General features: G+C 42.6%; 1 protein-coding gene across 1 annotated transcript; it reads left to right on the top strand.

Moving 5' to 3' along the window:
- Window positions 1–266: 266 nt before the first annotated feature.
- On the top strand, window positions 267–1,802 carry TIGD4 (tigger transposable element derived 4). The gene has a single exon (XM_056855045.1). It carries the CDS (start codon window positions 267–269, stop codon window positions 1,800–1,802), a length of 1,536 nt encoding a protein of 511 aa, XP_056711023.1.
- The last annotated feature ends 10,615 nt before the right edge of the window (window positions 1,803–12,417 follow it).

Genomic DNA, 12,417 nt, shown 5'->3' with positions numbered 1-12,417 from the left:
TATTATTATTTTTTATTATGCAAAGATGCCAGCAGAGCTTGTTTCTGCTAATTCTGTATCCCTGTGCACGTGATATGCAAAAATACACTAATGACGTTGCTGTTCTAACTTTGACAATGTGCTGACTGAGGAATTGTATTTATTTTAGCTTGACATCAAAATACTGATTTGAAGGCCAGTCTAATGAAAGCAGTTCATGATATCCAAAGGGACAAAATAAATGTGTCCGTGTACGTTTGGGCTTGCAAGGAAGTTCTCCGTATATCATGGCTTCAAATGTTCCCTCTCCTTCACCTGCAACAAGAAAGAAGAAAAGTTTATCAATCAAGGACAAAATTGATATAATGACTGCAGTTGAAAGTGGCATGAAGAAGTCAGATATTGCTGCAAAGTATGGCATAAAGAAAAGTTATCTATCTTCCATTATGAAGAGCAAAGACAGAGTTTTAGAAGCCTTTGGATCTCTGCAATTTGATCCTAAAAGGAAAAGGTTAAGGACGGCATTATATACTGATCTTGAAGAGGCACTGGTGAAGTGGTACAGAATGGCGCAGGGCTTGAATGTAACAATCAGTAGACCAATGCTACGTCTCAGAGCTAATGATATTGCTCAGAAACTTGGACATCATGATTTCAAATGTAGCAATGGCTGGCTGGATCGGTTTAAATCAAGGTATGGATTAACATTCAGATGTCAGCCTGTATTAGCTGCTGCTAGCACAACTACTATTGCTCCTGCTACTACAGTGGATGCTGCAACCCTTTGGTACCAAAACATCCTTCCTTACTACTTAAAGGTTTATCAACCAAATGATATATTTAACATGAAGGAGACAGGATTGTTTTATCAGCTGTTACCTATTAATACTTTTGCATTTAAAGGAGAAGAATGCTCAGTAGGTAAATTAAACAAAGACAGAATAACTGTAGTGGCTGGTGCTAATATGGATGCCTCAGAAAGACTTCCTTTGCTCATCATTGGAAAAAACAAAACTCCCCCTTACTTTCAAGGTGTGAAGTCATTGCCTGTGGAGTACCAGGCAAATGCTATGGCATGCATAACTTTGGAGGTGTTTGAGCAATGGGTATGCAAGCTTGACAAGAGATTTCAAGCACAGGAGCGGCAAGTTGTCATTTTTGTAGACCCGTTTCCAGTTCACCCAGAGGTAAAAGATTTGAAGTCCATCAGGCTTGTGTTCTTTCCTTCTTGCTCATTCTCCAGATTCTCAGCAATGAAACACGGGATTATCAAGAGTATGAAAATCAAATACTGGTACCTTCTTCTGAAAAGATTTGTAGACTGTGTAGAAGGTGGTAAGGAATTCACATTGTCTTTGCTTGAGGCAGTTGATATGTTGCACCTCTGTTGGAGAGCTGTATCTCCAGAGATTATTGTAAAAAGCTATAGAGAAGCAGGGTTTACATCACAAACTGAAAAAGTTGATGTTAATGCAGAATCTGAAAGTAATCTAGATTTGACTGAGTATGCATTGGCTGCAGGAGTAGAGCTTCCAAAAAACTTGTCTTTGGAAAAATATGCAGCTTTAGATGAAGACTTGCTCAGCTGTGAAATGATAGCCCCTAACAGTGAAAGATTCTGGGCTAAACAGTGCACTTCAAATGAAATTTATGATGAAGGTGATGTGCTTCCAGAAGTCAAACACTCTTTACCAACCAAGAATGAGGCTCTTACTGCTTTAAGCACGCTTCGCAGCTTTCTCAGAAGTCAAGACTTGAATGAGTCTCTTTATAACTCCCTGGCAGATTTAGAGAACTGTATTCAGTTTACAGCATCTAAATAAGTACTCAAATGGAAAGTACCAATTGCTTACTTCATTTTTTAAAAATTCCTGATAGTATATCATATAGGACTGAACAATTTGGGACCTATCAAACTGACTGCAGTCCATCGGTCATGCCTGGAGGTATTCAAGGGGCTCCATACACTTTGGAGTTTGGCTGCCTCCGTAAGACTGCAAAGAGGGGGGAGGGGCTTGTCAAGCACCTGCTGGGGCACAACTTGTGACTGGTGCATATTCTTCAGACTGAGTTTCACAGCTGAAAATAAGGATCTGTTTGTATCCTTTCTATTTTCATAATGTGGATTACTGCCAGAGCCCCAGCCTTACTCTGCCATTACACATTGCAGAAGGTACCTGATGTATGTTCTAATCAGTTTTTTTTTTCAGTGAGTCATCTCTGATGCATGTGAAGGACAAAAATCCATGGGAGGGAAGCATATGGATCAGGACTACAATGCTGTTAAAAGAGATGGGGTATCTGATCTCCAGTGTCTCGTTTAATTTAACTCTCAGTTGACATTCAGATGCCCATTTTTCCTTCCTTCCATTTTTTATTACTCCTCTACCTTCTGGTCCAAATAGACAGGAACTAGGTATCTGAGATTGTAGCCATGGTGTCCCCTGATGCCAGCCCCATGCTGTCCTCTAATACCCCACACCCTTTTCCTAATGCAAACTGCTTCCTGAAATAGTTGGGTATGACTCCTTTAGAGCACAGGAGAGTACAGGACAGGAAATGTGAGATTGCTCTAGAGCATCTAAGGAGATCTCCCATGTCTTGTTGGTAGGAAGATACAATAGAGTGTGACTCTGATTCTCAAAGCAGTGTGAAAGAGTCACACTAGTTGTGTATAGGTGTCCCTCCCTACAAGAAATAATGGATCATTGACATCAAAGGAGCCTCTGGGGGCAATCTCTCCTTTTTCTAATGGGTGCAGGATTGGAGGGAATGATTGACTAAAAGGAGTGTGAAAAGGTCATGCTCTGCTTCTCAAACATAGCCAAAGTTGAGTGGAGGCAGGGAGAAGAAGGGAGCTATGATGGAGTTTCCCAAGCCCCATATAAGCCTGCAACCCTACTTGTGAGGTGGATGGGGCTGAGAGAGTCCTGAGAGAATTGTGACTGGCCCAAGGTCACCCAGCAGGCTTCACGTGGAGGAGTGGGGAAACAAACCCGGTTCACCAGATTAGAGTCTCCCTGCTCTTAACCACAACACTATGCTGGCTCTCCGGGGAGCTCAAAGAGCTAACACCACCCCTCTCCATGTAAAGAGCTGAATACTGCTGACTGCATCCATGTGGGAGACAGAAAGAGCAGCCAGAGGACACAGCTGTTAATATTGCTCTCCCTCCCCACAGACTTTGCATTTAACATCCATTCACTTATATATTCATTATTATTATTCATATATCAATTAAAATATTTTCACCCTTTATACAGTTACAATCATTTTGTATTATTCATATATTAATCATTAATTAACTTACAATACCCAATGTTTTATTTCATTTTATGCTATAATTATTCATTTATCATTATCATTTTAGATTGATATTAATATTGCATGTATCCACATTAAAAACTTAAAATTTTGTATCTGGCTTGTATGTTATTTAGAATTCAGGATTTTTTAAACTACAAATGTTTTAATTTATATCACATTCCATGTCCTCCATCTCATTGGTTTATTTGATAAGTTTTGGGGTAAATCCTCTATATTCACTGGGCATAAAAATGGATAGCATTTGAACAGCTATCCAAATGGAAGATACCCTGTCTAACATTAATAGTTTCTGAATGCATGAAGGTATGAATAATAAAGATAAAGTTCACAAGTAAACCACAAGAAGTATCTGACCATCCATTTCCACCATGTTCTTCTGCCAGCGTGGTGTAGTGGTTAAGAGCAGTGGTCTGGAGTGGTGGACTCTGATCTGGAGAACCGGGTTTGATTCCTCACTCCTCCACATGAGTGGCGGAGGCTAATCTGGTGAACTGCATTTGTTTCTCCACTCCTACACATGAAGCCAGCTGGGTGACCTTGGCTAGTCACAGCTCTTATAGAGCTCTCTCAGCCCCACTTACATCACAGGGTGACTGTTGTGGGGAGAGGAAAGGAAGGTGATTGTAGGCCGGTTTGATTCTTCCTTAAGTGGTAGAAAAAGTCAGCATATAGAAACCAACTCTTCTTCTTCATTGCCGCAGTTCTTTCCAGGCCCTGGAAAGATCATTCCTGGGGTTGCAGGATCTATGCGGAGGAACAGCTGTGAGGGTCATTGTGCTGGGGCGAGGAGGGGCAAGTGGATCAAACTGCCCCCTCTCTTCAGTAAAGCAGCACACATAGAAGAGGAAACGAGAGTAATTTCAACTCCCTGACCTTCCTCTCTCTACTCCCCAGAACTCATATGGCTGTTTCTCTGCACCCCTGTCCCTTTGGGCTAATCTCTTCAGGGGTCAGAAAAAGCCTCACCAGTGTAGAGAAATGCATGGAAACTACACTTTCCTCATACACAGTGGTAGAATACAGCTCAATAAAATAGTATTTTTGAGAGAATTTGATAGAACAAATTGGGGGGGATTTTAAAAAAAGAAATGTATACAATTTCAAGAAGTTGGAGGGAAAATCATTATAAAGATATATATACGTGGTGTTTTATTCTGCTACAGATAAGTCAATTTAGTGGATAATCACATGCATGTTGGCACTGGGCAATACCCAAAGCAGATATTTGAGGTGGACTGGAGGGAAATAAAAGAATACTGAAGGAAATACCAGAAATACCAGAAAATAGTCAATATATAATCCCATCTTCCATCCTGATGTCTACCAAGGTTTGTTTTGGGGTGAACTTGAAAGAAACAGATGACCCCAAATAAGAAGACATACAGTGATAGCACTATCCTAAGCAGAGTTACACGCTTGTAAGTCCACTGAAGTCATAACCAGCTGTGTATTTCTTCCACAAACCCTTCCGCAAAAGCAAAAATGTTTACCACCATTAATTACCATTAATTACCCTATTAGTTTGATTATGTGATAAGTGCAGGTGAAAGCCACTTAAACAGAAAGTGAGCCTACGTAGGGTGAAGATAGGCTAAGGAAAGCTGGAGTGAAAGGACAAATCAGTACCTGTTGGACTTCTTTCATGGGCCTGGGATGATGCAAAGAAGAGAAGGGAGGGAAGGAAGAAGGAAGCTATAAGACCTTGGGGCTCCATGGGGGCAACAAGGAGGACACTTGCCTGATCCTCTTTGGGAAGCATTAGGATCTGAGCAAATAACCCTCAGAAGTCTTCCCTGGGTCTTTCTCCCTACAAACTTCCAACACTCTTTGCCATAAATAAGAAGTAAAGTAGGAGACACAATGTGAACGTGAATCTTTTTGAAGACCAATAATTCAATAAATAAATCATACAAACTGGATTATAACTGTTTGCCAAAATCTTATTTACTGTAATTAGGTTTGTAATGGTGTTAGTATTGAATACATGTATGCATGTATATTTTTTATGGAATTTGAATCTTGGAAGTGGGGGGAAACATGCACTGCCAAGGTATTTTTGTCTGCTATTTTGAGACAGTTCTTAAAGATTATCCCCTTGGCTTGTAATGCTTTCCAATGGCCATTCAGAAACCAGGGAATTGCTACCATCATTTGGAAAGAACCTATGGCTTACAATGGCAGTTCTCTGTCATTCATTTTAGTTTGTCTCTGGTTCGAGGGGAAGGAGATTAGTGAATCTGATTTCTACAAAGTTCACACATTGTAAGGGATTTATTCTTTATTTTGCATTTGTTATTTGAAAGGATAAGCCTTCTATTGTTTCTCTGGCCTCCTCAACAGATTCTACTCTCTCTTAGTCTAAATAGTGCACATTGGGCCAGCTAGACCAAGCCAACATATCACAGATTGGGAGTAGTGCTTGGATAGTTTTAGCACCTTCCCCTAGAGCTAATTTGGTAGTAGCATTGACTAGCTTGGCACATGATCCAGAATGTCCAACCACACCCAGGATGGAATATTGTATTATTGACACAGATCTAGGACTAATGTGACAGTGAGTGGAATTAAGGGGGAAAAAACTTGAGAAAGGCCTGATAGTTGCAAAATTAATTACCTGAAATTTAGGGATTGGCTGCTTTGCCATTTTGCATCAGTTGCCGTACTTAACTATTTTTTTGACAGTACTCTTGCTACACTATATCGAATGTGGCCGCTGATTACGTGCTATACAGTTGTTTTTGCAGAAACAAATATAAATTTGCAGGGAGAGCCTCCTTGCTTGTAAATTAAGAGTTTATTAACGTGTAGGAGCTGTCTTGCCTTCAGAGCCTAACTTTATGTACAGGTATATGCTGATGTGAATTATATCTTGCCATTTAATCTGAAACTATCCGTGGGGAAAAGACACATGTTTGCACTCATAAATACAGAAGCTAGAGGAAAGATATTACATGGGAGCATCAGCAGAGAATTGACACAATACTAAAACGGGTTAAGATTTAAGCATCATCACTGTAGGACATAAAATTTTATCTCCTGCTATTAAATCAGGGCTGCGAAACTATATTATTCCATTACAGTTGGGGCGAGCTACCAACTCTTTGTACGGCATAGTAATACCCAGATCTTAAACAACAATTTCAAGAGAAATTAGATCTATTGAAATCGATGGGACAAGTAGCCTTCAAGTTTACTTGCCTACTGTATGCAATGGATGGGGCATACTCCCAAGTAATTATGCATAGGATTTCTGCCTTAGCTATCAGAGATACCTGAAATGAACATCCTGATTTTAAAAATTCTCACTTGGATTCAAATACCAGTGATTTCATTGGAATTTATTTCCAATTAGTAAGTTTCAGATTGCAACTAGAAATGTAAAATTGTTCTCGCCCAGAAAAAAAAAAGATCAGCTCTCCTCCAGGCAATTTCTGTCACTGAGTATGGTTCAGTTTTCAGAACCATTGTAATATGCTCCAAGCGGATGAACTGCATAGCTGTTGCTGTTGTATTGCAACCCTGTAAATTGTGTCTGGATGTGAAGGACACTAGAGGACGCCATGTAAGCAGTAATCAGTTCCAGTAAATTTCACTACTGTTAATCAAGAAGAAAACCTAAATCGCTAGCCATCCTTAGGCACTAAACCTTACAGAGCTTTTGTATGCTGTAGATACAGATGTTTCTTGCTTTAAAAAGGGGTACTTTTAAAAAAGGTGTACTTTTAAAATACTATAGTAATGTTAACAATGTTAACAAAAAAAGTGTATCATCCTTTTTTGGGGGAGGGGTTATTCACACATTTTTCAACAGATGGAGACAGACAATTGACTAAGTGAATCCCTTTTACTTTCCTAAAGTGTCAAGAACAACTGTATTTATAATCCATTTTTCCCCAGGGTGGGTATATAGATTAAATTCAGAACTGTCCAGAGTAAACAGAAAATTTATATTAAAAAAAAAACTAAGCAGTACCAGAAACCTATGAAAATGTCTAAAACGTTTTCAAAACCAAACCAAATGCTAAGGTCTTAAAACTCCTGTAGAAGATACTTGAACTTTGTTGACCGTCAAGAGGCAAAGACTCCCAGAGCTGGAGCACAGGAGCCCACACAATCCCTTTTGTTTTAAAGCTTGTTCCATTCTGTCTCTTGGTCCTTTCTCTCCCTGCCCCAAGCCAATCCCTCTTCTTACTATTTCTCTCTCCCACCAATCCCCCTTCCTTCTCTTCCCCTCAGCCAATCCCCCTTTTGTCTCTTTCTCTCCCCCCACGCACCCAGCCAATCCCGCTTCCTTCTCTTTTTCTCCCCTTCCTTTTTCCCAACCTTTTGGCCCAGTGGTTCAGTGCCACCGCAGCTGGGCCCAGAACAGCTCCCAATGTCTGCCACTGCCAGGGCTGAATCTAAGGTTGCCAACTTCCAGGTACTAGCTGGAGATCTCCTGCTATTACAACTGATCTCCAGCGGATAGAGATCAGTTCACCTGGAGAAAATGGCCACTTTGGCAACTGGACCCTACAGCATTGACGTCCCCCCCCCTTCCCTAAATTCCACCCTCCTCAGGCTCTGCCCACAAAATCTATTTTATTTTTTGGGGGGAATTAACCCCCTCTGTATTTTCAATTGTTTTCCTGCAAACAGGATCCAAGGGAGGACAGTTGGTTTTCCCAAATGCTTCCACCTTCTTGAGGAGGAGGCTGAGAACGTGTGAGTTGGTTTTGCAGCTACTTCTCGCAGGTCGGGCGCCTTTGGTACGCTCGACATGCACGGGTCTTACCGTGGTCTTACCGCACTCCCTGATTTGGCGCTTCTGAACCGGCATGTGTGCCTCTCGTGGGGGTCCCTGCAGCTCACGCACTGGCCCCTGGAGTGGGGCCTCGCCTTTGACGCCCTCATTTCCACCCTGTGCGCTTCCACATCCTCCCCGTCCTCACTTGCATCCTCGTAGTGGATGGGTGCAGGCCCTCGCGGGGGCGCCGGGGTGGTCACCATTTCCTTTTTGTCCAACTCGCTGGAGACTCTCTCCGCAGCGTCCGCTTTCATAGCCTCTTCCATCGCTTCCTCGAATGTGAAGGCCTTTTTTGCAAGGAGTTTCCGCTGCACCTTTGGGTTTCGGAGGCCGATGACGAGTTGATCTCGCATCCTGTCGGTCAGGGTAGGGAAGTTGCAATACTTCACGGTCTGTCGGAGTGCGGAAACGAAGTCCGTGACTGTTTCCCCGGGCGCCTGTTGTCGCTCCTGGAAGTCAGCCCTCCTTGCGATCTGCGTCGGCTTGGAAATGCATCATGAGCGCCTTCACGATCTCATTGTAGGTGGCAGTGTCTATTGCGATGGGGGCCAACAGGCCCTGGGCCAGTTCAAATGTATCTTGACCGCAGAGGCTGAGAAAAGTCGCTTTCTTTTTCTCAGCCGTTGTGATATCGTTGGCCACCATGTGGCATAGGCGCCCCATTTTTCCGGAGCAGTCGGGTTGAACGGTTGGATGTTTCCCTGGGATGCCATGGGAAGCCGGCTCCGTTGCCTGTAATACCCGTTCTCTCAGAATCCCACCTTCGTCGCCAGTTTTATGTCGTGCGGGTGATGCATATTAGAGACGGAATCAGGGTACAACACCTTTATTGCAGGAACGGCATGGCGCAAATGAGGACAAAGCCCACTCGCCTTACTTTTATGCCCTCAGATGTTTGCGCTCTACTTGTCCTCTCATTCTCTCATTGGCGGGTTCAAACCGTGCTCCCCACGCCCATTGGGTTGGCTATCGCTCGCGATTTCCGCTCCTACTCCCTAGGTTTATTGCATACGTAACATCAGGTTGTGGGGGAAGAGAGGTCACCCCACCTACGCCAACCCTACTGGCCATGTTTCTGGCTGTATCAAGTGAGGCGTGAAGCTGACGTATGGGCCCACCAGCACTCTGCCCCCATAAAGACAGAGATTATGATGAAGAAAGAGAGATTCAATGTCCAGTGCCCCATTATTCAATTTTGTGGAATCAATTATGCATACATTTAGTGGAAGGCCTGTTATAACCTATACATGGGGGCAGCACTGTGTCTCAAGTTAAGGAGCATGCACATGCCTGTATTTCCTAGCATACCAGTCTCGCATTCCTGTCATGGAAAAGTCATGAATACAGCAAGACATCTTGCAGTGTTTCTTTCCCCTGCTTTAGTCTTAAAAACCAAAGAGCCAAAGACAAATAACCTACAACTGTATTGGCTGTATGAGTTCAAGACTGAGATGATATTGCAGCTTATTGTCCACCTATTCAGCCATTCAAAGTGGGTACAGCAACAGCACATGAGACTTCATGCCTGCCCACGCCATATGTTTTGACTCTCTGGCAGATTGGTAAGTGCTGCCACAAAGGCCCCAAGACAACACATCTTAAAAGCATATTGTTAATAGGTGGAAACGATTACAAGCCAATGCTTCTCTGGCTGGTTCCTATTTTGTGGACTTAGGGGATGTCTGAAATTTTGTTAACAAGCTAAAAGATTGAGGAAGGCACCTTGGTTTTTGGCACTGAGCCCTTTAAGATCTTCAGAGGGTATGCATAGGAATGCAACAGCGACCTATGGAGCAGTAACTGTGGGAGTATTTACATATTCACTTCATGTACAAAAGTTTATAGTCTATTCTAGGGTTCATGTTGCCCATCACTTATGCAGATGCACCTACAAAGAGGTTAAATGTAGCATTGTCGAGTAGCATGCTGATGGATAGCATACCAGCAGCTGTACTTCTTTTTCATAGTTGACATCTGAATGGTCCTTTCAAGAGCTAGAGGTGGAAACCTGAAGTTATTCCCATTTTATCTTCTCAGTAATCCTGTGAGGTAGGTTAAGATGAGCCAGTGACTAATCCAGAGCCACTCACCGAGCCTCATGGGCATTTGAATCAGAGTCTCCCCAATCTTTACCTGGGAAACGGATTCTCTTTTAATAGCTAAATTCAAGCCTGTTCTTTTAAACCCCTGCCAGGGTAGGTCCAATATATAGTTGCCAACCCAAGTTGGACCATGGTGGCAGTGGTACAAATCTAGACATGATCAACTGATGTGACCTAGCCCTGCCACCTTGACCCATGTTACCACCAGTGGCTGAGAGCCAGTGAGAGCAGCAGTACCCCAAGCGCCTTGGGAGCTTACCTTGAACCTGACTGCTGACAGTGCAAGTCCAAGACACACATCTCTTTCTCTGTGTTGCAACCATGGGGAGCAAGCTGATGCCCAGCAGCATTTTAGCACCTCAGGGGCTTGCCATGGGCCCAGTCAATGGTAGTGGAAATCCAGGGGACATTCTGGGGTGTGAGCCATGTCCATAACCTCCCCCTCCCCCGGTGGCTGGGAGGAAGCTGAGCCCCAGAGGCAAGTTAAAATCTTCATGGTTTTGTGGCATCCCAGTCAGTGCTTGGGCCACTAGGCTAAGAACTGGCACTGGCCTCTACCCTGCAAATAAGTGTACCTTCACAATGGGCTTTAAATTAAATGCTAGCTGGATGGGCTAAAGGAAAGAATCAGCTAGCAGGCCATACAAGAACTTATGAGTATGTACAGATGACCAAAGTTTCAGTGGTGAGCCTGCACTTCAGAGCTAGAGAACTACAACGATTGCATTTTTGACACACTCGTTGTCTTTTCTCCCAGGCTGGGATCAGGGAAACCTGTTTTTCCACTTTGCAATGGAAACTGGATTTACACAGCTCTGATTGGCTGACCCACGGACCAATTATGAAGCTGCTTCCCACCTTCTTGAATCAGGACTCTGCACATTGGCTGGCCTTTGTTATCAGTCACGAGGCCATCTTCCCCATTTTTCAAGTCTGACATTTAAATGTTAAAAAAGATGAGCAGAGAACTAGTCAGGGTGCTTGGAAAAACAACAACCAAAACCAAAACTGTCCTTCAGTGTTACTACTCTGAAGATGCCTGCCACAGTTGCTGGCGAAACGTCAGGAAAGAAAATTCCAAGACCACGGTTACACAGCCCGGATAACCTACAAGAACCAAACAACCAAAACAGCTTGTCTGAAGGTTGGGGGAGGTTGATAATGCACATTAAAGTCATACCAGATTCAGGCATCCTTTAAGGAGTAAAATCAGGGAGAAACAAAGCTCACCTTGCAGCAAAAAAATAAAAATAAAAAAAATGTAACCCCCTGCACTGTTTTCATATGTGTCTGTACACAGCTAGAGTGCTTCTTAACAGGTAGATATTTTGGAGTGGGTAGAACTGTGAGGAGAGACAAGATCACAACCAAAACTTTCCACAGACTCAGGGAAAATGTGATTTTATTTGACATGAACTGTAAAAACAAATATATTTTTAGATGTTCATGGATAGTTGTCTTTTTGTTACAATGTGGGTAGTAAAACTTGAGCAAATAGTAGCAAGAAGCTTATTCTTGTTCTCTTGACAGTTCTTGGAATAAGCATTTGGAAGAAGTTCGTTCCTAAATGGGGAATCAATTGACTCAAGCCAAACACAACAGCAGCAAGAAAAAACAACCCATAAACACACCAGATTAGCTGAATACATTTCCTAGCGTAACCTAAAATACTTCAGAGCTGGTGGTGAAGAAACTAGGGTTCAGCCTTCATGCATGCTCTGCCAATGTGGATGGGGACAGAACAAAGAGCCAATGGTAGATAGTACTTCTAATGGATTATTCTAGAGCCCAGTTAGTTATGCCATTGGCTTATTTCCGGCAGGAAACCTGAAAGTTTATTCATTCACCTAGTGTTTTCAGGTGGGTTTCTAGGGACCAGTCTAGACATGTTGTTCACAGATCTGTCCTTGTAGTTAGCCAATGTTGTTTTGTTGAGAACTCAGCATACCTGGGCTGGGCTGGAAGTCTACATTTATCAAAATATTTAATTCTGGCCTCAAACCATTACAACACAACCTAGCATTTATAAATAATAAATACAAAATCAATAAACTAACAAAATCTGCAAACATGATGTATTTGGGGTTGTTGAAAAGTAGTTAGTTTTTATTTTCTTTAAAACATTATACTGGAACAGTATTGTGGGTGGAAAAAAAGAAGGGTGCAATAACCCCACCCCTATGGTCTTATATGCAAAACTTCCTATGCATCAGAAGCAACCCC

The sequence above is a fragment of the Euleptes europaea genome, chromosome 9 (assembly GCF_029931775.1).
Source record: "Euleptes europaea isolate rEulEur1 chromosome 9, rEulEur1.hap1, whole genome shotgun sequence".
NCBI lineage: Eukaryota > Metazoa > Chordata > Lepidosauria > Squamata > Sphaerodactylidae > Euleptes > Euleptes europaea.
Note: the sequence above shows the minus strand (reverse complement) of the source record. Positions and strands in the feature narration are given on the sequence as shown.

Bases quoted from the DNA above. Each gene is read 5' to 3' on its own strand.
- TIGD4 (XM_056855045.1), top strand. From the start codon at position 267: ATGGCTTCAAATGTTCCCTCTCCTTCACCTGCAACAAGAAAGAAGAAA.